At 43.9% G+C, this 25,857-nt stretch overlaps 5 protein-coding genes and 1 long non-coding RNA gene across 12 annotated transcripts; 3 read left to right on the plus strand and 3 right to left on the minus strand.

The window, feature by feature from the left end:
- Positions 1–6: 6 nt before the first annotated feature.
- Positions 7–4,348, plus strand: Ras (Inosine-5'-monophosphate dehydrogenase ras). Of its 4 annotated transcripts, XM_071711051.1 has the most exons (4): positions 7–603; positions 680–773; positions 996–1,747; positions 2,002–4,348. In XM_071711051.1, exons 3-4 carry the CDS (start codon positions 1,421–1,423, stop codon positions 3,244–3,246), a joined length of 1,572 nt encoding a protein of 523 aa, XP_071567152.1. In that variant the 5' UTR covers positions 7–603; positions 680–773; positions 996–1,420; the 3' UTR covers positions 3,247–4,348. The 4 variants fall into 4 exon arrangements, with proteins under 4 accessions (XP_071567152.1, XP_071567150.1, XP_071567151.1 ...); XM_071711049.1 differs by having other exon boundaries at positions 7–773; positions 861–1,747; XM_071711050.1 differs by having other exon boundaries at positions 7–773; positions 917–1,747.
- Positions 4,349–4,484: 136 nt separating this feature from the next.
- On the plus strand, positions 4,485–7,807 carry Atac2 (Ada2a-containing complex component 2). Of its 2 annotated transcripts, XM_071711047.1 has the most exons (7): positions 4,485–4,649; positions 4,739–5,371; positions 5,494–5,642; positions 5,752–5,973; positions 6,068–6,385; positions 6,719–7,252; positions 7,395–7,807. In XM_071711047.1, exons 2-7 carry the CDS (start codon positions 4,911–4,913, stop codon positions 7,748–7,750), a joined length of 2,040 nt encoding a protein of 679 aa, XP_071567148.1. In that variant the 5' UTR covers positions 4,485–4,649; positions 4,739–4,910; the 3' UTR covers positions 7,751–7,807. The 2 variants fall into 2 exon arrangements, with proteins under 2 accessions (XP_071567148.1, XP_071567149.1); XM_071711048.1 differs by lacking the exon at positions 4,485–4,649 and having other exon boundaries at positions 4,657–5,371.
- On the minus strand, positions 5,373–8,839 carry LOC139775233 (uncharacterized). The gene is made up of 3 exons (XR_011718769.1): positions 8,755–8,839; positions 5,800–5,996; positions 5,373–5,621 (listed from the first exon to the last, which is right to left on the minus strand). It is a non-coding gene; the product is annotated as an uncharacterized lncRNA (long non-coding RNA).
- Positions 7,954–11,427, plus strand: LOC139775229 (dnaJ protein homolog 1). Of its 2 annotated transcripts, none has more exons than XM_071711064.1 (2): positions 7,954–8,316; positions 9,327–11,427. In XM_071711064.1, exon 2 carries the CDS (start codon positions 9,364–9,366, stop codon positions 10,411–10,413), a length of 1,050 nt encoding a protein of 349 aa, XP_071567165.1. In that variant the 5' UTR covers positions 7,954–8,316; positions 9,327–9,363; the 3' UTR covers positions 10,414–11,427. The 2 variants fall into 2 exon arrangements, with proteins under 2 accessions (XP_071567165.1, XP_071567166.1); XM_071711065.1 differs by lacking the exon at positions 7,954–8,316 and adding an exon at positions 9,097–9,239.
- Positions 11,418–14,752, minus strand: Stl (ADAMTS metallopeptidase stall). Its single transcript, XM_071711042.1, has 5 exons — positions 14,282–14,752; positions 13,974–14,183; positions 13,119–13,861; positions 12,664–13,034; positions 11,418–12,532 (listed from the first exon to the last, which is right to left on the minus strand). The coding sequence occupies exons 1-5, from the start codon at positions 14,441–14,443 to the stop codon at positions 11,715–11,717; spliced, it is 2,304 nt and encodes a 767-aa protein (XP_071567143.1). The 5' UTR covers positions 14,444–14,752; the 3' UTR covers positions 11,418–11,714.
- Positions 14,753–14,861: 109 nt separating this feature from the next.
- Gpp (DOT1 like histone lysine methyltransferase grappa) lies at positions 14,862–25,764 on the minus strand. Of its 2 annotated transcripts, none has more exons than XM_071711038.1 (11): positions 24,823–25,764; positions 24,316–24,495; positions 23,731–24,057; positions 23,296–23,563; positions 22,525–23,209; positions 21,911–22,382; positions 21,105–21,728; positions 20,496–20,929; positions 20,175–20,417; positions 19,776–20,026; positions 14,862–17,912 (listed from the first exon to the last, which is right to left on the minus strand). In XM_071711038.1, the coding sequence occupies exons 1-11, from the start codon at positions 24,898–24,900 to the stop codon at positions 17,470–17,472; spliced, it is 4,005 nt and encodes a 1,334-aa protein (XP_071567139.1). In that variant the 5' UTR covers positions 24,901–25,764; the 3' UTR covers positions 14,862–17,469. The 2 variants fall into 2 exon arrangements, with proteins under 2 accessions (XP_071567139.1, XP_071567140.1); XM_071711039.1 differs by lacking the exon at positions 14,862–17,912 and adding an exon at positions 18,933–19,071.
- Between the last annotated feature and the right edge of the window lie 93 nt (positions 25,765–25,857).

The following is a 25,857-nucleotide window of genomic DNA, read 5'->3' on the forward strand; positions in this document are numbered from 1 at the left end:
CAAGGGACTAAAAGGGAGGGCACATAATCTGCTAAATGCTAAATCATTCGAGCCATGGCATAGCGCGCGAAAATTCGACGATTCGAATTGCGACACTGCGAGCAGTGCGAGGTGCGAGCTTAATTGCGGCGAGAGGCGAGAGGAGCGAGTCTCCGACTGCACTCGCGTTTTAATACTCGTGACTCGTGACTCGTGAGGCACGTCGTGCGTTCGACGCTTTAAAAGTAGAAATTTCCAATTGATACGCTATCGTTACTAATCGCGTTACTAATCGTTCTATATATATATATCGCCTTTTGAATATATTATTATCGATGACGACGACTAACGCCGACGACACGAGCGCGGAGCGTAAATCCTATCTCGCCCGCATCCCGCACCCCGTACTCCGCAACCCGCAACCCAAGTTTCGCTTTCGTCGCTCCCAGCAGTCCCAACTCCGCTCCGGTCGCTCCGGTCGCTCCGGAGACTCCGGAGTTCAGCCAATTTCATGCAATTCGGCTTTGGAGCTCGGCATCGGCATGCTCCGGTGATAATAGCCTAACGGAGTGAGCCGTGAGGACACTGAGGACGTCAAGAGTGGAAGAAAGCGAGTGAACAAAGGTACCGCGCGACGTGACGCGCATTAATTGAAACACGATCATTGGCCGGCAGCGTCAGCCTTCTCTGCAACTTTCAGCTCTCAGTGTTGCTCTCAGTCCTCTCGATTCCTCTAGTCGAGTCTAGCCTGCTCAAGGCTCAAGCCGCTCAAGCCTTCCTTCTCAACTCTGAAGGTGCGATTTCACGATGACGCTCGACGCTGGATTCGAGCGTCAAAAAGCTAAACTGTGTTTAGCTTTGACACTCGACGCTCATTTCAGCCAATCCAGTGGTTAGGTTATATTTCGCGTCCCTCTGAATCTAATCACGTGACCAGATTTGACGCTCGAATCCAGCGTCGAGCGTCATCGTGAAATCGTACCTTGATGAGTCTGAGTCTGAACTGCATTCTGAAGTGACTGAAGGCACTGAACTGAAGCCGAGTAGCCGAGTGAAGAGTGAAGCCGCTGAAGCGGTGCCGGTTGGCTTTGGCTGATCTCTTCGAGATCGTTCCGAGCCGAGCCGAGCCGAGCCGAGCCGAGCCGAGCCGAGCAACTCCGAGCTCCGACTTCCGAGTTCCGAGGACCGCCGACCGCCGACCGAGAGTTTCGAGCCACGACCACGACCAGCCACGACTGCCAACAGTTTCGAGCGCGCACGTGTAGCGTGTAGCACGTAGCCCGTAGCACGTGCTCTTGGTGCTCTTCCTGTTTCCAGAGAGAAAGAGAGAGAGAGAAGCTTGGTTCCTCGGGATCGACTGAAAAGCAAGGACGGTAGCGGCACCAGTCACCACGACTCACGAGGTTTCGGCTCGACGAAACGTAAAGCGCGACGGGAAATTATGGCAGACTACGTATTGGGCGATATAAAGCCGGCGGACGTGCCGCTGCCGGACGACGGCTTGTCGGCCGCGCAGCTATTCGCCGCGGGTGACGGATTGACTTACAATGATTTTATCATATTTCCCGGCTACATCGATTTTACCGCGGACGAAGTCGATCTGCTGTCACCGTTAACCAGAAAAGTCATGCTGAAGGCACCCCTCGTGTCCTCGCCGATGGACACCGTTACCGAGTCTGACATGGCTATAGCTATGGCCCTGTCCGGCGGGATCGGCATCATACATCACAATTGTATCCCCGAGTATCAAGCCAACGAAGTGCACAAGGTACACACATCGATTCTTTCTGCTAACATATCTTTCTCCCCCCCTCTCTCTCTCTCTCTCTCTCTCTCTCTCTCTCTCTCTCTCTCTCTCTCTCTCTCTCTCTCTCTCTCTCTCTCTCTCTCTCTCTCGCTTCGACCTTGTTCAAACCCGTTGAAACGTGTGAATATGTGGATAATAATGTGAATAATCTCCCGTGTTAAATTGGGTACGTACAGGTATGGGTAGATAGATACACGCTTGTCTCCTGTTTACAGGTAAAAAAGTACAAGCATGGTTTCATTAGGGATCCAGTTGTGTTGGCGCCGCATCACACGGTCAACGACGTTTTAAACGTCAAGGCTGAGCACGGTTTTAGCGGAGTACCCGTGACGGACACGGGTAAAGTCGGCGGCAAGCTGCTAGGAATCGTCACCTCCAGAGATATCGACTTCCTCGAACGTTTGCCTAATTACCAACGTAAACCGCTCTGCTCTATAATGACGACTTTGGAGGATCTGATCACCGCGCCGGCTGGCGTAACCTTGCAAGAGGCCAATGTCATTTTGGAAAAGTCCAAGAAGGGAAAGCTTCCCATCGTCAACGAACGAGGCGAACTCGTGTCCCTGATGGCGAGGACCGACTTGAAGAAGAACCGTAGCTACCCGAATGCCAGCAAGGACGAGAATAAACAGCTGTTGGTGGGAGCCGCGATAGGGACGCGAGAGACGGACAAGCACCGCCTCGAATTGCTCATAGCGGCTGGCGTCGACGTGGTCGTGTTGGATTCCTCCCAGGGCAACTCGATATATCAAATCGATATGATCAAGTACGTCAAGTCGCAGTATCCAAATTTACAGGTGATCGCTGGTAACGTCGTGACTACGATGCAAGCCAAGAATCTTATAGATGCGGGAGCCGATGCGTTACGCGTCGGTATGGGTTCCGGATCTATCTGCATAACGCAGGAGGTGATGGCCGTAGGCCGGCCCCAAGCGACTGCCGTTTACAAGGTTTCCGAATACGCCCGAAAATTTGGGATCCCCGTCATAGCGGACGGTGGGATACAGTCTATCGGCCATATTATCAAAGGTCTCAGTTTAGGCGCTAGTACCGTTATGATGGGTTCTCTCTTAGCTGGAACCTCCGAGGCTCCGGGCGAGTATTTTTTCAGCGACGGAGTCCGACTTAAAAAGTACAGAGGGATGGGCTCGTTGGAAGCCATGGACAGGAAGGACGCCAAGGGCTCGGCGATGGATAGATATTTTCATAACGAAATGGACAAATTGAAAGTAGCTCAAGGTGTCAGCGGCTCTATAGTGGACAAGGGTTCGGTGCTTAAATTTCTGCCTTATTTGACTTGCGGGATCAAGCACGGGTGCCAGGATATCGGAGCGAGGTCGCTCGCCGCCTTGCGATCTATGATGTATAGCGGGGAATTGAAATTCGAAAGAAGAACGCCCTCGGCTCAGCAGGAGGGCAATGTACACAGCTTGTTCTCCTATGAGAAAAGGCTCTACTAATTTAAGTAAAACTACGTGTAGAAAAAAATTATAACTCGTGTAAAGCACGCGTCTCACGCGGAAAGGTACCTGCATTTAATCGAATAGCAGTTATTTTACATTTTACAAGACTAGATAGACCTGCGCGAGAAATCGTTAATCTCCTTTACTTGTTGCAAAATGTGCGAGCTATACGAGCTACACTTGTATCGTAAATCGTTAGCTCGGGCTCGAGAATACACGAGCTCATTTACCTCAGAGCTCAGAGATGCTCTTGACGAGTAGGAAAACGACATCGTACGTACTTGTACTTGCACTTGCACTTGCTAATGGATATGTGCCATATCTGTATCCATTATCTGTATATGCTATATGGCATGGCACTCGATAAATTTAACATACATTTTATATTCACAACGAGCGATATTAAAATCAAGTAGAAAAGTAGATGAATCGTGACTTTTTGTGTCGTGCGATGCATTTACATTTACACGACGTGGACTGATCTACGTTATTAATAATGTTAATATTAATACACAGCACACAGCTGACAATTTGACCAAGTTAAGTATTCGGCACGTGTGTAACAATGATTAATGTCACATATGGATATGATTTACCCTACACAATTTAAAATGATAATATAAATATAAATAAATGCCAAAACAGGAGATCTCATTCTTGTATTCTTGTACATTGTAATGTGTAACATTTGGTCGTCCATATATACGTATGATATAACTCGTTTAATTATTTCTCTCGGCTTGTCTTTTGATCGGCAGTTTACCAAACTTGGAATTTTAGAGTTTTAAAAGAAACGTTTTTTACTATATACTACGTTTACGCGAGCGTTACTTCTTTAGTAACTTACGGTAATTCACTCGTTTACGCGGAGGAATTATATTGTAAGTTACTACAGAAGTAACGCTCGCGTAAACATAGTATTAGTATTAGTACAAGTTGTTGATCCGTATATAATATAGTTATATAATTAAACCCCGAAGAAAATGTCACGAAATCTCTCTTCCCCAGGATCAACTTGCAGACGATATATTTTATACAGTATTCTTATAACAAGGCTGTATATCTCGAATAAAAAGACCAACTTGATGTAAATTGTAAACACGATTATCTGTGGTACCTTCGATTTCCTATATCCTAGAATCTAGAATCTAGATCAACCTGGATCAACCCAGATCAATCTAGATCTCCGTCAACCCTAACGATAAGTCAGCTATTTTTTTCCTAACACACTAAAATTCTTTCGTACTGCTCTCACACAGGCACAATCACAAGTCACACACTCGCATATGTATATATATACTCATACCGTCATACCGCCCATACGCGACTGCACTGCAAGTGCAGCCGCAACGTACACAAGACGAAAGGTGATTAGGTGATTACGATTATGGACAGACATGGTATTTTCAGCCTTCTTGCAACTAGCTTTTTTATCTTGTACATAGGTACGTGACAAATGTGTAAAAGATCAGCGGGTTTTTTTTTACAGGAAGATACTAGACGAGAATTCGAATTTAGCTATAGGCGGAAGGACAGCCGTTCTCGGACAGAAAAGTCAGAGATATTTGTATAATAGAGGTTAAGACTTGAGATTTTTTGCCGCAAACTCCGTTTCTGCAAGAGGTCTGAAGAGGTTAAAACAGGTTAAAACAGGTAAAAAAATGTCAGAAGCCGTTGAAGTTGAGGTTGAGGTTGAGGTTGAAGTTGAGGTTGAGAAACACGTGGAAAACACGACAAATTCGAAAGGGTTGAGCGAAGCCGAGAGTATGCAAGTCGAGAAATGCAAGAATTGTGGCGAAGCGTGCGATCCTTACGACAAACCAACGTTACGTTGTAGCGGTGGATGCGACAAAAGAGTACATACGGCATGTTTAAAGAGAGGCAGCGTTCCAGTGTCTTTCGTAGGAGATGTTTTCTTCGAACTTAATTGTGCCTCTTGCAATCCACTAGGCGAGGAAACGGTCGTGCGCGACAGAATGCCATGGCTCAACGTTATTATTTTGACGCTTTACAATCTACGTGAAAAATCGAGTGGCATTAGTAAAAGAGGATACTTTCATTGGAAATCCGATATCGGTACTTTTGTCGAGAGAAATTGGGATTACTTATTTCAGAGGACTGTGTAAGTATTTTACTCTGTATTCTTTGTATTCAATTTACATTAACTATAACAATATATATAAATTACTCCAAATGTGTGGTGCAAAATTCAAAATGTAAACGCAAAATGTTGATCGTACTCAGGAAAAAGAAGAAGAATTGGATCGGCACCATATCTGGTACGTTGTCTCATTACAGCGGCATCTTTTTCAAATCCGGCACCACGGAATTAAGAGAGTCTGGATGGTGGAAACTATTGGACAATGATCCTCCTGAAGTTTTGATCGCCAAAAGTAACACACACAATTAACGTGTATATATATATATATATATATATGTTGGATAATTTTGACCGAGGATCAATAGATCAATAGGCAGAGTATCAACAATTTCTTTTTCTAGATAGCAAAATGATAATTGATAGAAAAAGATACGTAGGTGCAAAATTACCTTGTAAGCTCGCAGACAGTCCCGTGCAGTCAGATTCCAGTCTCTCGATCGGAGAGGATAGCAACTGCAGTGGAGAGCTATTCAAAAATAAAGGCTCCTCTATGTATTCCCATGCGTACGTTCAACCTACGGAAACCCTATCTGAGTTTTTACTGGAAGAGGATGAGCCAAATGGTACGTTTGAGTAACTGAAAGCACTGTGACAAACGAACAAACGTTAAATCAAGGGAATTATTAAAAGAATTATATCTTGTTTTTTGTCTTGTAGATATGGATCTCGAGGATGATATAATGTTACGCGATGAGAGTGACGTTCCATCCATCTCCGATTTAATCCGCGACTGCCAATCTGAAAGCAACGCGTTCCATTTGGCACAGCTGATGGATAATTGCGACTGGTTGTGCAATACGAGTACTTTATCGCCAAACTGTAGTGGCGACGAAATTAAAGAGATTAAGGAGGAAAGCGATGACGAGGATAGCAACGACAGTCCAGTTTCCATACAAGAGCAGCCTCCAGCTTCTTTGTTTAAAGAAGCGAAACGCCGTCAACGACCTTGGTCCAAGTCTTTACCAGTCGTTACCAGTAATTATCCTTTCGCGCGACGTGCATGCGCGAGTTGCAACAGCACTCTCTCTCTCTCTCTCTCTCTCTCTCTCTCTCTCTCTCTCTCTCTCTCTCTCTCTCTCTCTCTCTCTCTCTCTCTCTCTCTCTCTCTCTCTCTCTCTCTCTCTCTCTCTCTCTCTCTCTCTCTCTCTCTCTCTCTCTCTCTCTCTCTCTCTCTCTCTCTCTCTCTCTCTCTCCTCTCTCTCTCTCTCTCTCTCTCTCTCTCTCTCTCTCTCTCTCTCTCTCTCTCTCTCTCTCTCTCCCTCTCTCTGTGTGAATATATATGTAGATGCATGCATATGTGTATTCCAGATGAAAAAATATCGCGCATGACTTGTCAAGAGGAAGCGTATTTGTTGCAAAGGATCAATAAGGATAAGACTGATCTCGAGAAAGCGCCGGCCGCTATTAAAAGGCTATACAGAAAACTGGCGGTGCGAAAGACGAAAAGAGAGTATCGGCTTCCTCTGTTGGACGTCGATCACTATTTCGGATCTAAATCGGGAGCTTTTGTGACCCCGTCGAGAAGCAACGATCGAGTGTTGGATCGATTTTTTAGCGACGATCTGGGATATATTTTCGAACAAAGGTTGCAGGGTTACAACAAACCTACGTCCGTACACAGCCCGTATACGAATAGACTTTTGAAGCCGTTTATAAGACGAGACGCTTGTTGTCGGCCACTGTGGTTAAGGATCATGGAAGAGCTGTGCGCGAAAGTAAACGGAAATGATCCCCGATGGAAACCGCCGGCCAGGGCATCCATCGATTATTCTTACATCAGACCGCAACACGTTCCCGCGATCAACAGTCTCTGTTGTCAGTTTTTTTGGCCTGGGATCGATTGTAAGTGTATCGCGTTAAATTCGTTACTCGCGAGCACTCGCCGTCTCTCTCTCTCTCTCTCTCTCTCTCTCTTTCGAGTCGGGTGACACTTGCAAAGTTTTATAATATCGCGTATCGTATATAATAAATATATCTGTTTTAGTGACCGAATGTTTGCAGTATCCAGACTTCACGTGCGTTGTATTGTATAAAAAGTTGGTGGTGGGCTTCGCGATATTGGTACCGTACGTTGGCTACAACGAAGCCTACATCTCGTTTTTCTTGACGCGCCCGGAGTGGCGAAGGTCCGGCATTGGCACCTTCATGTTGTACCACTTGATACAAACTTGCATGGGACAAGACGTAACGTTACACGTGTCGGCCACGAATCCCGCTTTAATATTGTACCAGAAATTCGGTTTCAAAGTGGAAGAGTTTGTTCAGGACTTTTACGACAAATATATGCCGCCAAATTCGCGAGAATGCAAGCACGCCCTGTTTCTACGTTTAAGTAGATAATAATGGAATAAATTGTATATTAATTAATAAATTCGTCGATCCACGTCGATCCAGAAATGTGGTCTTCAGGGTCTCTTTTAATCGCGAGAGTAAGTTGGTGAGGCGGGCCTTTGAGCCTTTGAGATTCGAAACTGGCGCGGCACTCGGCAGGTCGCGGCGGTAGCGCGCCGCGCGGCGAGCGGTCGCACGACTCGCACGTCATCGACATCGAGGGTTGACGTCATCGAGGCGGATCGAGCATCGAGGGAGCGCTGCGAACTGCGAAGCTGCTGGCGTTGGCTGGCGTCGGCAGTCGATTCATTCTCGAAAGTTCCGGAAGCTGGTAGATGGAAAGTTGATATATATATATGGACGGCGAGGTTACGCGACAGTTTAGTACAGCTTGATACGTACGCGCGTAGGAACGTTGAGACTTGAGAGTTGAGAGTCGTTTGGATTTGTTCGCGATTATTCTTTGTCAACTGTTGCGAACGTACGTGCTCTTGTGCTCCACTGCTCCAATTTAAGTGTTAAGCGAAACGTATATACGTGCTCTTACGAGGAATAATCCTTCGAGGATAGAGATAGTAAGTAGACTAACAATAAGTAGCAGGCAAAATCGTAGATCGTAGGCAGCTATAAGCTATAATCTATAAGGCATAAGGCGGAGAGAAAATCCGTAACTCCGTAACCGTAACCTTGCGATCCGTACTAGCGAATCGATTGCACGCCTCCGTACGTTTGTCGCGTGTCGCGTGTAAATCTTTTCTCGTATTCTCGTAACGTCGATCGATTTCCCGCGCGCGTAGGAAAAATCAGAAAAATGTGAGAGATGGAACGACGACGTCGACGGTACGGCAAGGCAAGGCAAGGCAAGGCAAGGCAAGGCAATGGCAACGACACGAAACTTTGTCTAAGGGTGGGGTATTTATTTTTGCGTTGCAGCTCGAATCGTGCGAACGAGCGAAACATTCGTCGCGTATTCGCGGTCATCATTGCCAGAAATAGATATCGGTGATACGTACGTGGGTGTGTTGGAGCGGTTGGAGCGGTTGGAGCGCTGGCTCCCGATGGTTCTCCATCTCCATCTCCATCGCTCGGGACTCGACGCGAAAAAAATGGCAGAAAATGTGTGTGGCATCGCGGACAGATACTCGCGTTCCCGTTCCCGTTCCCATTGCCATGCCCATGCCCGTGCTCGTATCGCGACGGCTTTGGCGCGTTACCGACAATATGACAATATGACAAATGGGCACGCACACGCGTGCAAATGCATGTCCGTGAAAGCGAACGTGAGCGAGAGAACATGTTCCAGTTCCATCTACTTACTACTGGTTTCGTTTCATTCGGCCCTGCATGTGAATGCTTTATTAATTGGTGCCTATCTCGATAATCAGAGAGTGTCGGATGATGCGAACGCGCGCGCACGTGACTCGTAGACTCGGTAAACTCTAGTTCGGAGCTCGGAGCTCGGAGCTAGGAGCTCGGAGCTCGGAGCTAATCCATGCGCGTTAGTATATGTATATGCTGTATCTGTATATAAAGAAAAAAGAAGGTGGGACATTGTATGACGTTGGACGTTTGGGTGTTGTTTCAGGAAGGAGATAGGCGAGGCGCGCGCGGAGATAGGGGAGATGGGAAAAGACTACTACAAAATACTTGGCATAGCCAAGGGAGCGAGCGACGAGGAGATAAAAAAGGCTTACAGAAAGTTAGCCTTACGGTACCATCCCGATAAGAACAGGAGCCCCGGTGCCGAAGAGAAATTCAAGGAAATAGCCGAGGCATACGAGGTGTTGTCGGACGCGAAGAAGAGGGAGGTCTACGACAAATTCGGCGAGGAGGGTCTGAAAGGGGGTGCCTCGGCCGGCGGAGGCGGAGGGGGTGCGACGTATACCTTCCACGGCGATCCCAGGGCGACGTTCGCTCAATTCTTCGGCTCGGCCAGCCCGTTTCACAACTTGTTCGAGTTCGCTGGCAACCGCGGAGGATTCGCCTTCCACGACGACGACATGGACATCGACATGGATCCCTTCGGTCTCGGCATGGGACCGCCGCGACAAGGCGGCGCCTTTAGATCGCACTCGTTCAACTTTGCCAGCCCGAATACCGGTAAAGGGACTGGCAAAGATCGCGCCCAAGATCCAGCCATCGAGCACGATTTGTACATCAGCTTGGAGGAGATTCTCCGAGGTTGCACCAAAAAGATGAAGATATGCAGACGGGCCATCCAGCCGGACGGTACCGCCAAGAAGGAGGACAAGCTTCTCACTATCAATGTAAAGCCAGGCTGGAAAGCCGGTACCAAGATCACTTTCCAGAAAGAAGGCGATCAATCGCCGAGGAGGGAACCGGCGGACATCGTTTTTATCATCAGGGACAAGCCACATCCGCTATTCAGGAGAGAAGGCAGTGACATTAGATATACGTGCAAACTTAGCTTGAAGCAAGCTTTGTGCGGCACCATCGTCGAAGTTCCTACGCTAACCGGCGAAAAGATACCTTTGAATTTAACGAGGGAGATTGTCAAGCCGAATACGGTCAAGAGGTTCCAAGGACACGGTCTACCTTTCCCCAAAGAACCGTCGCGGAAGGGCGATCTTCTCGTGTCGTTTGACATTAAATTCCCTGAAACTTTGACCCAAAGCGCCAAGGATATATTGTACGACACATTACCCAATTGAGAGCTCGTATCGTCGTATCGAGAAACGCAAATGCGTGCGTATATAATGTAAGAAATATCGATGCAATTTCACATCTTTAATCGTCTCAATCAGCAAAACTACGGATACGTCTCGTGTACGTTCTAGTACATGGAGAGACGCGAAGACGCGTAGCGACTACGACAATGACGATAATGACTGCGACGACGACGACGACGACGACGACGACGACGACGACGACTATGACTATGACATGGAATGATCGAGAACGATTAAATATTTCCACGATTTGCTCTTAGAGGCCAAATCAAATAAGATAAATATGTATTTTCTTCGACGTTACGTCGATATTCAATCGAGTTGAAATTCAGCGACTTGGTGTCTATATGTAGCACGATTGGTCTCTTAATCAAGTAAAAAAGAAACCGTAAAGAGTAAACACAGATATAGATAAATATATTAAATTATAAATTATAAAATAATTATAAAGAATCTGCTAATTTCACGTGATTGTCGTGTCTGGATTACTTTGTTTTCTCCATTATACATATATTATGCGTATGTGCGTGTATGCGTGAGTGTGTATGCGAGCGTCCTAGAAATATACGTGTGGTATGTACGAAGGCTGTAAGATAACGCAGATGCAATATCAGAAATTTTATCCGTTTCACTCAAGTGCGGTTCGTACTTGTTACTACGCATGACACATTTAACGACATTTAACGATATTTAAGCGTAAGGTTGTCGAGAACGAAGGAAAGAAAAACTGGGGAAGAACGGTGAAACGAAAATTTCAGATATCGCGCGACGAGTCTTGTACATCATTTTTGTCTTTGTCGTACGTACGCTCTGTCTAATATAAAGAATTTTTCTTTACATTAAATATTGCGAGACAAACGAATATATAATTAGGCTCGATCCGAATTGGGTTTCACTCGGATGTCGAGCGAACACGTCCCGTTATGTAATTGCTCCTAAGTTTAATGGTTGATTAATTATTTGTACGCTAAATAATATGAGAAATATTAAGTTATACGATACACATCTTCTTTATTGCTCTCGATTCTCCATCCCGTTCCTATGGAAATACGAATATAACATTGGGACACTCTTAAAATAGACGGTGAAGTGGGGATGACGTCATCGCGCTCTCGCTCTCGTCCTCTCGTGCGGATCGCGAGAGAATACCCGTCCGAGCTGCCTCTACGTAGCAGTCTACTTCTCTCCTTGCAAACGACTTTGTCTCGCCTAATAGCTATCGCGATTCTTCCCCCCCCCCCCATTCATTTTTACCTCTTTATTTTTCACCGTTACTAATTATATTAATCGATGGGGTAAGGCAGTCCGGACACGGATGGAGGTAATTCGACGTAATCCTTATCGATCCATTCATCTTCATCGAGCGGAGAAGGGATGCCGCGCGATACAGAAGTCAGCAAGGGTAAACCGTCTGGCCCTGATGTCAAGTACCTGCTGTTAAACCGATCAGCGACTCCAAGCCGATTTTGTGCATTTTGCGGTCCCAATTCATCGTGCTGCTCGTCCTCGTACCGGTAAACTCTCGGCAATTTTTTCCCGAATCGAAAGTTCTCGGGCAGGCAGTGATGCTGACGGCAGAAGTAATCTTGGCCCTCTTCGGCGTGGCACCATGTCCCATCTGGAAAGTACGGGTCAAGGCCAAGGTCGTTTAATTCCACGCGTGGCGCATAATAAGCGGCAATGTCCTTTCGTCGACAAAATATAGCGCAGGCCATCCACGGCCTGTCGGTTTCGTGAGCCGCCTGAAGTCCTTTCGCCGTGCCGTCTAATTTGGATAGTCTTTCGCCGAAAAGACCACATTTCAGCGTGGCGAATTCGTCGATCGTCCTGCGTTTCTTTTTGCAAAGTTTCTCATCCTTGCACAGGAGCACGTCGTAATACAGCCCTTGGCAATCTCTCGCCGTCCTATGATCTCGATTCTCGCAGAACCGTCGTCTAATACGAGCGCCTTTGGACTTTTGCAAGCAACCGCTACCGCAGGAACCTTCCTTCCATTCGCTCCAGCTACCTTTTTGGTTGTCGGATAATTCCGGCCGCGGCGGTTCGGGGACGGGCACGCATTCTCCACCGCGACACTCTCTACCGGATGCGCATCGAGTTCCTGGGGGAGAAAAAAATGAATTAGCTATTCGCCGAACGCGCTATAATATAATGTGCCTATAATTCAATTCAAGGATGACTCGCAACCGTGCGTAGTGTGCGTAGTGTGCGTAGTGTGCGTAGTGTGCGTACCGTCCAATGCCGGTCCTGCAAAGTAATATCCACTTCTGTGAGGCGTTTCGCATTGCAAAGACTGACAAGCCTGATACAACGTGACAACGTCCGCGTCCTTGTCGCGTAGAAGTAACTCGCATTGCCTCTTGGCGGTCCATTCTCTCCCAGGTAGATCGCGATATCGCGAATGATCGTGCGCAAGTGCATCCGAGGTGTTTCGTGGCTCCTCCGGTCGATCCAAGAGACAAATTTTCGTTCGCGAAAGCGTCTTGGCCACCTCACGGCTACAGTCGGACCAAACCGTCTCACCTCGAACGCCTCTACTGGGTGACATTATGTAGCCATCCCTCGGACACGCATTGCCGCTCGAATCGTGCGGCATTCCTAAGCTTTCAAACGAACGGATCATTGATTCGCCATGCCATGCCATACGCCATACCATACCACAATCGTATCGCTCAAGTATGACTTACTTGTGACCGATCTCGTGAGCGGCGATATAAACTGATGTAAAGCCCGCGGACGGATACGGCTTTCCAAGTTGATCCGTAACTCCCAGTTCTGCTATCACGCAGGAATAACGTGGGATGCACAAACCACCGACGGTAGCTAGTCCCATGGTAGCGCCGTTCCTCCTTCCGTTTTCGACCGCGTAAAGATCCAGTCCAGTCACGTAAAGACCCATGTCCCAGTGACGCGAATGAGCGTCCTCCGGAGGATTGCGAGCGTTCGCGTAATTGCAAAACGAATCCAACAAGCTACCTCTCTCGCCGCCAAAGTGCGGTAGATCGAGTGGCTGCCTCTGAATTATGTCTAAGCGTATCAACGAGATGTCGATCGCGACACCTAGACTCGGATGATGATACAGAGCTTGAATGCCATTCACGTACGCTAACAACATGTCACGAATCCTCCCGTCGTCTTCGTCCAGGAATGGCGAGAATAAACGATACGCAGCCTCGTCGAAGAAGACTGCCAGCTCTAACGTTAACTTTCCCTTTGTATCTCGTATTCGACGTCGCGGTCGCCTCGTTTCTACGAGATCTAGATCAACGGGTGGCCTCGGCGGTGATCGCTTAACCACGTGAGGTTCACCCAACGAAAGATCGACTTCTTCTTTAACGTAACGGTCGTCGACGAGTAAGGGTGAAGATGCGAGGCTGTTTCGCAAAGGCGTGATCTCCAAAGTAACGTTCTCCAGAAAGACGAGCCCGTGCTATCGCCAACAGAAATACATTTTTTTTCTTTTAATATTTTATACGCATATCCATATACAAAGAGAGAATAAAAAAAAATGTCAGTTTTTCCCTTCAAAGAATACCACCGACCAATCCATGTTGACAAAAACTTATGGCTGCTGAACCGACGCGATTCTTGTGAAGGTAATAGCAAGGATCTGGTGCATTTAACTGCGACAATTCTTCCGTGATCCCCTTGGCATTGTGTTTCCAGACTTGAAACTGAGGCGATGCTATATTGTCGTTTCTACGTAGATTCAACTGAATCAATTGTCCAAAGGCTTCGAAAGTTAAAGGAATCTGTAAATCGAATAATAATTATGTAATCGAATATAGTAATTTTTGACAGTCGTACGCTTTTTTAAAGAATAAATAGATAAAACTTTACGTTAATGTACCTCCGGTGCGCCTTTGGAATCCCATATCGGCAGCAATATTACCTCGGTATCTCGTATATTACGCGCGTACACTTCGTTTAACAAAACTATCAACATCAACCTCGATACAGAGAACATGTTCTTTACCGTGTGTTTCTCAAGTTCAAGTACTTGGAAGAACATAATTTTAACGGCTCTTTATATATTTAAATATATATTGTGTATGTATATACATATATATGTATATCTATATGTATATACACATAAGATATAAAACCCGTATTCACATTATCGTTTCGGAAGTTCACGTATAAAGTGCATGCTGGCACCTGTATTTAAAAATATCCATTGTGTCATTGACACCTATATACTTATGTCCTCTATACGCTAGTTATATATTTTAAATTTGGAGCAGAAATTAATTTGAGTTATGCTACCTCTCTGCTACCTCTGCAGCGGCGGATGTAACCCGCCGGAAAAACTGATTTATACCGTAGAGCCGATGTATACCGCGTAACGCGTAACGATACCAACAGTATCGCGCACTAGAGTTTAGTTCGACAATAATTTGATTTCCTGGGTTCTAAAACTAAGATCCATATCAGAATTTGTCATTTATTGTACGCTGATAAACTGCGCCTCGATAAAAGAGGCAAACAACAGTAACGATAAGTTGCCGCAAAAAGCAATCGTTTTATTAATATCGAAAGTACCGCTAGAAAACTGCTAGATGCGGGAAGGTAGAAAAATAATAGAGAAAAATTTTACTTGTTACAAATAGTAATAGTATTAAAATATCTCAATAAAAACAATAAATAATAATTGCGGTCAATAATAAAATTAATTTTCATAGAAGATTCGGCAGTGTATCTAGCATGCTTGGCAATGCTCGTTTTAACTATAAATACATAATGACGTTTAGAGGATATATTAAATAATACGATAATCAATTTCTCACAGTCCAACATGATGATCCTTCCATATATGTATATATATGTATAGGTATATCTATATTACAGTCATATTATTTCATTTCAAATAACACTTAAAAATATCTGTACCAGTGTACATTATATATAGATAGATTGAGAATTTATCTCTCCAAGTCTCCAAAATAATTAGATAAAGAATCAAATAGGAATTGGGATAATTGCTATGATATCAAATAACGATATTTTCAAGTGCAATTTGAAATAAAATACTAAAATTGTAATACAACACGTATGCACAAGATGATGTCAAATTATATGTCAATACTTGTGTTCGGGCAATAAATCAGAGCTCAAAATAAACAATCTACATATACAAATGAATATAGGTTGGTCACAGATTTCACCTCACAATCAGATTTCCGAATTGCGATAAATTTAACATGTTCCAAGTTTGTCCATTTTTCTCCTTATTTTTCACACGTGCGGCGTGGCACATTCTAAAATCATAATATGTAAATGATAGATTACGTGCTGGATTGACATATAATTAAGAATCGCCCTGTACACGACCGGAATAACTCGGCAATGTAAAAAAGAAAGGACCTTTATACATATAATATCGCATCGCTTTTTTAAAGCGTCGACTTGAAGTACTACTTGTTTATTCGACGTTTGCTCGATTCATTCCGCAGCACCGAAAATCATGCATGATGCCCAATTATATGACGCACCATATAAAACTTTGTAAACTGACTCGCAACTGCCATTCTTTGGATATTTTGCACAGTCACACAACAATGTAGATGTAGATGTAGATGTGTACCGAAAACAAAAATTTTCCTTCAACTTTCTGCCTTAAAATACGAATGCATTTTAAGTGACTATTTTTTACGGTCCGTTGCCATAATTCTACGAACCACAGTGAACACTTAGGTATATATCCTCCAAATGGTGGAAGATATAGCCGTATATAAAATTTGTAGCCAATATTCGCTACGAACACACAAAGGTTTTGCTGGCTTATTTTTTTTTCCTCTTTTTTTCAATGCCAATTGCTCGGTCTACCGTAATACGCCTGTAATACATACCGTCATACATACAAACATACATACATATCAAACGTCATACATACACGTGCGCGCGCGCGCGCAGGCACGCACAATACACACATACATACATTCCTACATTATATGATCTCTCTACAACATTATAATATTTCTTTAACATGTCTAATGTGCAGCAACCAAGCCATGTGTATGCATCTATGTTTGTGTTATGTGTTTTGTGTGCATGTGTATACAGGCGTATAGATTACGAGACCTTTATACAATCTACACAGACATGGCATACAATCTCAACAATATTGTATTACTGTTACAAGAGACCTAATTGGTGAGAATTATTCACAAAACCCTACAAAAAATTTGATTACTGATAATAATAATAATAATAATAATAATAATACGTTAAAATACTACGTCAGCGAATATCTGATAACTCTCTTTCAAAATTTGTAAATTCTTCTCAATATAACATGTGTAATTGCTAATAGCCTTGCAATCTTAATCAGCATATATAAACTTGAAATCCATAAATCCATTAATTACATTATTAATCTTATAATTATATACAAATTTATTTCAAGTTAAATGTACTACAAGCATTTATCGACCGAAGTATTCACATATAGACACAAGTTCCCTTTTCCGTTTCATTAAGGCTCCTGTTTCCTTACTGTTGCAATATGAAAAATTATAATGTTACAAGTAAGAAATATGAATTATTTTTCCATGTTATATATCAGACTAAATTAGTTTTTTCGTACGCTCATGATCTTTACATCTTCAGCAAGAACAAATATCACGACTGTTGATTAAGATTTGCGGCTACTTGTTAATAAACCTAATTTATTTCGATGGAAAAATGAAACAAAAAAAGCTCACATGATCAATCGCTCTTTTAACGTCACAGTTCAATATGATTAAAGTGGGAAAAAAACAATCTGTGATTTTTCATCTATTCAATTATATAAGATATCTTTTTTCTGTATATTGTAAGCGCATATTATCCACGTCCACGATAAAACGTGTCGTCATTATATTATAAAAGAGAGTTATTAATAACAAAATATCAGAACAATTCTAATAATTTAATAACTTTAAAAGTAAAAACAATGCTCCGTTTGTTTCCCTCACCTAGGCTCTCGGAAAAAGCAAAAAAAAAAAAACTTTCTTAATATTCATACAGAAAATTATCTTTCGCACAATGTAGATAAAGTTAGGATTGTTCGTCATTCGAAGGCCATTGCCCGGAATTATTCCAATCCCAATCTTTGCCTTTAGGACGAAATTTGCTGGTACTTGCAGAAACTGGCCAATCATGACGATAATATTTCTTCTTAAAATGATGTCGCTCAGGTTCTGGTTGTCGTTGATATTTCAGAGGTACCGAGGAGGATGTGCCACTCGGGGGATTACTACTGGATGAATTTGTGGGACGGGGGCTAGTCGGAGAAGGTGTTCTCGGCGGTCCTAATGCTTCATCGGGAGAAGGTAGTACAGGTGGTGGCCCTATTACGGCGCTATCTGAACCTAATCCACTATCAGGACTTGTATTCACTCCTTCTGTCGATCGTCTACGTTTATCTAATTCTGTAGAAGCAAACGCAACCAAGCGATCAAATCCTGAGCTAATACGATCTTGCCAGTCAGCTTCTCCATCTGCAAAATAAATCTCAATTAATCATCGTAGCACCGCACATAATAAAGCATTGGATAAATCATGTGTCACTAAATTTTCATAAAAATAAGCCATTAACCGGATACGGTTGTACGGAGTATAGTTGCGGAGTATATAATCCGCAATTACCTCTTTTATACATACGCGCAAAAATTACATATTGCATATCTTATAAATATATATTCTACGAGAGATAAAAGTTTATATATATATATATATATACACACGTTATCCATCGATAAACAATTTATACAATATAAATTGTTATCGTGTGCAAAAATTTGAATAATTTTAAAGCAAATTTTAAGTGCCAGACAAGTCGCTATGTTTCAATATTCGATGCAAATGTTGAAACAAAGTGCAAATTAGGAACTTAAAATCAATTTTATTTACAACATTAAATTGCGTAGCTAATATCAAAGATGTACTATAACTAATTGTACATTTCTTAATCTTAAGAAGAGCAAAATACATTTCTCAAATTGAATTTGAAACTACCGCACTTTTACGAATGTGAAATGCACATCATGCTAAAACAGATGCGAGTCAAAATATACTAATATTAATACAATTATATGTGCTTTATCGGTTGATCAAACTGAAACAGCTACATTGAAAGTGGATCGTAAATAGTAAAATAAATAGGAAATGAAACAAAATTTTTCATGCAACATGCACTAAAAGTACAGTCCACCAATTAGAATACATCCGCTTAAACTCTGATTCATCATGCGTTTATATAGGTACATATAATTCGTTGGCAAAGTGGAATTTGTATCCTCGCATGTCTGGCTTATTTTCATGGAAACTGATTTCTAATAAATAGTATCTCTTGTTGTGTTTTCAAAGTAGAAGGGACGTACGTTGCTCGCGTATGCCTATATAAGGCAAGAAAGATAATAAAATCTTTAAATGTATATTTTACGGAACGATTAGAATATAATCAAATAGCAAAATGATTTTTGACCCCCGTGGGACAACTCACCGGCGATTGTACCGACGAACCAACCCACAGGCAGCCGTATTTTTTTCATTTCTCCCTCTGATCTGTGCGTCTCAATCTCTAATAAAACAAGCTTCAGGGATTCTGAGATTGAGTATGTGACAGAGAGAACTAACCAACAAACAGCTACAGTGCATCTAACAAATACAGCAAACAACAACAAAAATAAATATAAATAAAAGGTCAGGGTACTAGCTCCGTAAACCATTAGTGCATATAAATACGCAGGGAGATGCATGAAAGAGTGAAAACTAATACGATATTTAGAAGGACCTAAGCAAAGTGGCATTTACTTAGCATTGTATAGCACAAAGATTTTTGTCGACAGTACCATCGTACTGTCGTACTGTCCTACACCCTTGTTACGTATAAGATAGCAAGAATATGAAATAAATATAAAACATATAAAATAAATGCAGAAAAAATGTGTGTGTGCGCGTACGTGCGCGTGTGTGTGTACGCGCGCGCGCTTCTCTTGAAAAAGAAAATTGCACGTGAAAGATATTTTCATATTGAATTGATGAATGAGGGCAATGTTACGATATATAGTTTTCGTTATTTAACAATTCGAATTTATAACACAACCAATAAATATATATATATATATATATATATATATAAATGTTTGTCATATCACATATCTGAAAGTGTAATAGAAATCAAAGCACTTTGAAAATTTCATCGGTATTTAGTTCGCTTCACGTATCGCGATAAACCTTCCGTAGTTACCGTACCGAAAAGCATACTCAATTGGAGTACAGATCATTCCAAGCGTATGTTTTCAATATCAATATTCTAGCGAGACATTTTTTCAAGTTCCAAAAGCATAAGACTTTCTTACCGTCATCTCCAACGACACTTCGTTGTCTTTGCGTTGTCATCTGGGGTTCATCGACTAGTGGCGTCGAAGTATTGGAATGCGGTTCCACAAGAGGACTTAGAGGTGCTCCACTTGTGCTTACCGACGATACAACCGCTTCCGTTTTTACTGGCATCAACGGTTGTGATTGGCAAATCGCAGTTACCGTACCACTCGTCGTCGCGTTTCCATTACTACTACTGTTTGTCGCGTATCGCGGATATGGCTGATATCTATAAGTAAATAAATAAATAAATAAACACACACACACACACACACACACACACACACACACACACACGTGTACATATAGAATACATCTAAGCGTGTCGCGTTACATCTTGCCGGTCTCAACTGCAATGTTCAAAAAAATATCGCTACCTTCTACCGCCGGCAAGCGTCGACTCAGTTTTGCCGTTATTGTTGTGATTGTTCAATATTCGAGCGTGCAACGACGCTGCGAGCCCTTCCACAGGTAACAATTCCCCATTCGATGTGTTTTGAGACGAGTGTAGAGGCGATGCCGCTGAATGGGATTGTGTGAGCGACTGAGAGGGATTATCCGAAAAGTAAGACTCGTGATAAGGCTTAATATCCGCTCGCGGCAATTGAACGTGAGTATACCTGATGGAAATAATTCATCCGCACCTGAAGCGTTTCGATAGATCGCGTAAAATAATCGTCAACTTGAGAAATAGATACCTCGGTGGTTGCGTTGCCGGAGTGAGGAGTACAGACGATCTCGACATAGTCGTAGGTGTGGAGGTAGAAGCTCCCGATGAGGTGGGCGCGTAGCTAGCTACGTGCGCCAACGTCGACAAACCGGCGTCTCCCTCGGCACTCGCTGGCCTACTAATGGGAGAGTAGACGGTTTCGGGTCTTATCATCGCGCTCATATCAACAGTGGCGTTTGTTATAGACTGATTAGATATCTCTAGAGTCCTTTCTATTTCTCCGCTGACGAGGTCACCGATCGTCCTAGTACCGAGTAACCCACGTCCACCTGCTACAAGCCCATTGTCATAATTCGACGATTGCCTAGGCTCGATCGTCGATCTGTCGGACGACGTCAAATGAGACGACGAGAGACGTTCTTGCGAGAGATGACGGCGCAGTGCTAGCTTTGCGGGTGACACCTACAAAACGATCAAGTATTACATATGCGCTTAACACATTACGTTTGAGACTTTTGAGATTATTATTATTATTACGTTTACATGAAAATGAACGTATAAGGAACGTGTTTAAAGATTAAAAGAGACAGGAAAGATTGGTGGCTAAAAGTATAACGATTGGTCGGTGTATACTCACTTGAGTATAATCCGGAGTAGAAACATTCTGCGGTAATGGAACGCGCTTCCTCTCGGATTCGGACTGGCTTTGCAATTGCACCTGCAACTGCATCTGTTGTTGCTTATTTCTGTTTTGCTGATCTTCATTCAATACACTCGTGATGATACTTTTTAGTCTATCCTCAAAATTGGCGACTCTGGGTGGCTCTTGAGTTCTATTCGGTATGTCTTTATTGGCTATCGTCGTCTGCGACTGTGTGGATGAAATAGAGGACGACGTGGAAAAACTGAGAGATGCCTGTGGCAATCTAGTTCTGGAATTACCATTGCCAGTCTGTCTATTTGGTATACGACCCGCTTCGATTTGTCTGCCCGTTTCCAAAATCTTTTGCGCTAATAATTCTGGATTATTCTCCTGTATTTTTCCCATATCCGGAACGTCGGGCCATTCCTGCGACCTCGAACGGCCTTCCCTATTTTTACGCGTTGCTCCATTCTTATTATTCTGCTGTTGACCACCATAATGTAAATTTTGCGAGTGTTTACTTCCAATCGCGTCCTTTTGCTGCTGAGCAATGGCAGCGGCTTGCTTTTCATTACTTGTCCTTTCCAGCACGTTTAATTCGTGCTCTAGTTTTGAAACCTGTCGCACAAAAGAAGATGATTCGATGAAATTCAAAAGAAACAAATCTCTGCTCCGCACATATACATAAACATACATACATACTTACGTATGTGTGTGTGTGTATACATACTTATTAGGAAACAGCCTGTATACATGTACAAAATTATTAGATCGATTAATAAATGTACCGAGATACATACTTGAGAGTGTAATCGTTTACGCTGGGAAAGTGTGGCGGAAATTTCTTTTAACAAATAATCCTCAGTGAGCGGTTGATGTGGATTCATTATGCCATTTGCATTCGCATGACCATTATATTTTTCCTGTAATTCTTGATGTCTGAGCGCCACTAGCCTATTTTGCTCAGTTTCCATTGACGCAACTTGCGCTTGCAATTTGCTCGCTTTAGCCTGCAACTGTTTATGTCTTAGAACTATCTCCTTAGCTTTCGCTAAAAGATCCCCGGGTGACGTAGCATTGATGCCTAATTCAGTCATTCTCGCTTTCAAGAGAGCTACGCTATCGTCTATCAGCACTTTGATTTGTTTCTCCAATTGCGCCGCTCTCGATTGAAGCTTGGAGTTTCTTTCTCTTTCTTTTACGATATCCATATTAACGGATATTTTGTAAGCGGGCGTTCTCATCGATTCTAACATAAGCATAAATTGGTCCCTGTGGCAAAAATATATTTTGTTTATAACATTAACAACCATAGAAAAGTAGGATCAAAGAGATAGAGAGAAAGGGATGACAGAGGGGGGTAGGGAGGGGAAGGGAGGGAAAGATGTAAAAGATAGAGAAATAAAATAGTTACCTGTACAAGTCCAGAAGTATTTGTAAAGCGTAAGGAGTCGCGGACGGAGCGGGTGGTATACTGAGTTCTTCGTGCACTGAAATGGAATGCGATTGCAAAGAAAGCGACAATGAAGACAATTGTTGGTCTACACAACCAGGAGCAGGCGGAGGCTTTTTTCCAAGAGCTTGGGGTGACGTACTGAGTAAAGTCTGACTATGTAATAGATCTAATCCGGATATATTGATTGCCTTTTTAGGCTTGGCTCTCTTAATGCCTCTTCCCCTCTGTCTACCTCTAGCTGGGGCTCTCGTAATGCCATTTGTAGTTTTTCGATTGAATTTCCTCCGTATTTTGTTTGGCTGTCGACGACTCTTAATAGCGCTGTCGTCCAGATCGGAGTCACTATTTGTTCCTTGCTGCTCCGAATGATTCGGACTGTCTAATTGCCTCGAAAGATCCCTCTTAGCTCTGTCACCTCTTTCACTCCTATTAGAAATCTTACTACTATTGCTGGCAGTGTTGCTTATCACAGAATCAGAGTTTTCATCTAAGCCACCTTGTTTATTGTTTTTCAAGCGGTGGAAATAACGTTCTAATTTAGTTCGATCGATTACGTGCAAGTAATACGACACCGGCTTACCAGTCCAAGAGACGGAACCTTTCAACGGTGACATCTCTGAGACATGCATTATCGTGCCGATATCTGTCGGAGGATAAAAATTGCAAACTCTTATAATTATGAAATTCTTTGGAAATATATTCATTAAGAAAGAAACTATCGTATATTACCACTCAAGTTCCTGTCCGTTATTCGAAAGTTTAGCGGACAAAACGATTTTGAGGACACTATACGCGCGCCGTCCCGTAAATCGGCGAAGCGTTCCTTCAACTGATGATCAACCGTTGGGCCAAATGCAAAATTATTAACGAACACTATAGTAGCTCCAGTTATACTTTCGCGATGTTCATCGGCTAAGAAGTCTCCTTTCACTAAACGATATTCTCCGCATCGCTTCCCATACCAATTTAACCATTTTCGAAAATTTATTTCCATGCTCTACAGTGACAGAAACACAATAATTCATTTTATTACAATACAATTCGACAAAACGTTTGAAATCGCGAAATATGTAGTTGTGGCAGTTGTGCAAATAAATAATAGTTAATGTTTCGACGATAACGGTCGAAGAATTAATTTATAATTATTAACTCGTGTACTTGTACCTGTGCATACTTGGATGGTACATCGGCTTTCTCTACGCCGATACAAATTTTACACAAAGTTGCAGCTGCCATCTGAAGAACTACTTGACCAACTCCAGAACCTAGATCGACAAAGACATCGTCCACCGTCACATCGATCTGATCGATCATCTGACATACAAGCTCGTAACTCGTTTCGCCATAGACCTCGGGTGAAAACGGCTCATATTGATTTAACTTGTCTGGTTCAACGACAGCTTGATTATAAGTTTGTTGAAGTATATGACGAAGTAAACCTCTACTAGGTCTCTTATTTAGCCTCTGGGTTGGCAGGCTGGTGCCTTTTTCCTATAGATACGTTTTTCACCAAACCATCAGTATATGGACTGCATAGGACATGGACAACGATTGTACATAGATCTTTAATTCGACGTCGACACTTTAGGGGGGGGGGGGGCTCAAGGGCTCAAGATTTAAAGGGGAAAAAAAACAAAACAAAAACACAAGCAAACCAATAAAAACGTGAAAATAAAGCCTACATTACTTGTGTCGTGATAAAAGTCAGTCTGAATAAATATAGTAATAGCGACATAGATATAAACATACCAATTGTACTAAACTATCGATGGCTCTGTTAAATCTGTCGCACAAGCTTTTCATACTTTCGTAGTCTCTCGGATCGTAGTCACAAAGGACATTATTTTCTAAGGGTAATTTCAGATCTGGCAAATCTTCGCAAACCCATCGCATAGTTTCGATAACGTCCAACGCTCCATCGTGACGATCCTGCGACACATACGTACATAAGATGTTTGGGTATAATGGAGCACGCCATAGTTTTCGAGTGGTAGCGTGATCGAGGGCGATACGATAAAAAAAGGAGGGGGGGGGAAAGGGAAAAGAAAAGAGGAAAAACAATTTGGTATAGCACAACGACAGGTGAGATAGGACAGAGGAGAGGTGAGGCGAGGAATAACAGGTGATCTTGTCGGTAATTTCGGTTAGAATGGATCGCGATTCGCGATCATCCTTTGCGACTGTCGTCGCGCAAGCCGTCGCGCGTCGTCTGGGTCTGGGGTCTGGGGTCTGGAGTCTGGGGACAAATTTACTCACAGAGCCCGATCCAGAAGTAAGAGGCCACTGATAGACGATCGGTTCCGCTCCTGCTGGCGAGTGCAAGCGCAACTCCATTTTTCCTAGCGAGTCCTTTCCCTCGTTCCTCTTGGAGTATTCGAGACGAAGAAGAGAAAAGGGAACGTACGCGCGCACGCACGCACGCACGCACGCACGCGGCACGTACGCACGTACGCACGTACGCACGCACGCACGTAAGGCGCTCTATCCGTCCCGCACGGACTCGAGGGATCCGCTCGGATCCACCTTCTCGGCTGGCGTGACGTGATGTAACGACGCGCAACGCCGAGGGAAATGCCGTCGGTCGCGAAGGTCGCGAAGGTGGTCGATGGGTCGGAATGAGCGGCGACGACGACAACGACAACGACGGCGACGAGGCAGTGCTAACGTAGCTAACGTAAGTGGCGGTGGCGGTGGCGGTGACAGTGCTCTCGTCCGTGCGAACGGTCGCTCCGATCCGATCCGATCGATCTCTCTTCTCTCCCCCGTTGGGTTTCTCCCGCACTAAAACACCGCGTAGACGACGCTCGCGGATCCCCCCCGCACCGCAGCTACTTCCACGGACATGAAAACGTCTGAGAGAACGCGTCCCCGTTCGCCCACGGTGAACTTTGAACGAGGACGAGGACGAGGACGAGGACGAGGACGCGGACGAAGACGAGGAGGAGGGTTATCCAGCCTCGCGCGGCGTGCATGCAGATCGACGGGCTGCGGGAGGCTACCAGAGGCTAGCAGAGGCTACGACGCTGGTGAACGCGCGACGAGCCGTGTCACCGAGGACCACTGGGAACCACCGGGAACCACCGGGAACCGCCGAGAACGTGCGGCGTGCGGCGTACGACGTGAATCTACGAAAAAGCACACGCTAAAAAACACGGGCTACCGTGCTCTCTGTACGGTGGAACAGCGCTCGGGAAGGGGGGGGGGGGGATGACGACATCAAAACATGGCGAAGATGGCGTCATGCCTCTTCCATCTACCGTGCTCCCTCGCGCGGCGCGGCGCGGCGCGGCG

Source organism: Temnothorax nylanderi, unplaced genomic scaffold (assembly GCF_030848795.1).
Source record: "Temnothorax nylanderi isolate EJ_2023f unplaced genomic scaffold, tnyl_v1.0 TNYL_tig0094_pilon, whole genome shotgun sequence".
NCBI classification, from domain to species: Eukaryota; Metazoa; Arthropoda; class Insecta; order Hymenoptera; family Formicidae; genus Temnothorax; species Temnothorax nylanderi.

Excerpts from the sequence above, each read along its gene's own strand:
- Atac2 (XM_071711047.1), top strand. The coding sequence starts at position 4,911 with ATGTCAGAAGCCGTTGAAGTTGAGGTTGAGGTTGAGGTTGAAGTTGAG. Across the intron at positions 5,372-5,493 it reads TACTTATTTCAGAGGACTGT|GAAAAAGAAGAAGAATTGGA; the intron begins GTAAGTATTTTA and ends GATCGTACTCAG. Across the intron at positions 6,386-6,718 it reads GTCTTTACCAGTCGTTACCA|ATGAAAAAATATCGCGCATG; the intron begins GTAATTATCCTT and ends TGTGTATTCCAG.
- Gpp (XM_071711038.1), bottom strand. The coding sequence starts at position 24,900 with ATGGAGTTGCGCTTGCACTCGCCAGCAGGAGCGGAACCGATCGTCTAT. Across the intron at positions 23,210-23,295 it reads AACGGACAGGAACTTGAGTG|ATATCGGCACGATAATGCAT; the intron begins GTAATATACGAT and ends ATCCTCCGACAG. Across the intron at positions 17,913-19,775 it reads AAGTGTCGTTGGAGATGACG|ATGGAGAAGCTGACTGGCAA; the intron begins GTAAGAAAGTCT and ends TTTATTTTGCAG.
- Stl (XM_071711042.1), bottom strand. The coding sequence starts at position 14,443 with ATGTTCTTCCAAGTACTTGAACTTGAGAAACACACGGTAAAGAACATG. Across the intron at positions 13,862-13,973 it reads GTTTTTGTCAACATGGATTG|CACGGGCTCGTCTTTCTGGA; the intron begins GTCGGTGGTATT and ends TGTTGGCGATAG. Across the intron at positions 13,035-13,118 it reads GCTCACGAGATCGGTCACAA|CTTAGGAATGCCGCACGATT; the intron begins GTAAGTCATACT and ends TTCGTTTGAAAG.
- Ras (XM_071711049.1), top strand. The coding sequence starts at position 1,421 with ATGGCAGACTACGTATTGGGCGATATAAAGCCGGCGGACGTGCCGCTG. Across the intron at positions 1,748-2,001 it reads AAGCCAACGAAGTGCACAAG|GTAAAAAAGTACAAGCATGG; the intron begins GTACACACATCG and ends TCCTGTTTACAG.
- LOC139775229 (XM_071711064.1), top strand. The coding sequence starts at position 9,364 with ATGGGAAAAGACTACTACAAAATACTTGGCATAGCCAAGGGAGCGAGC.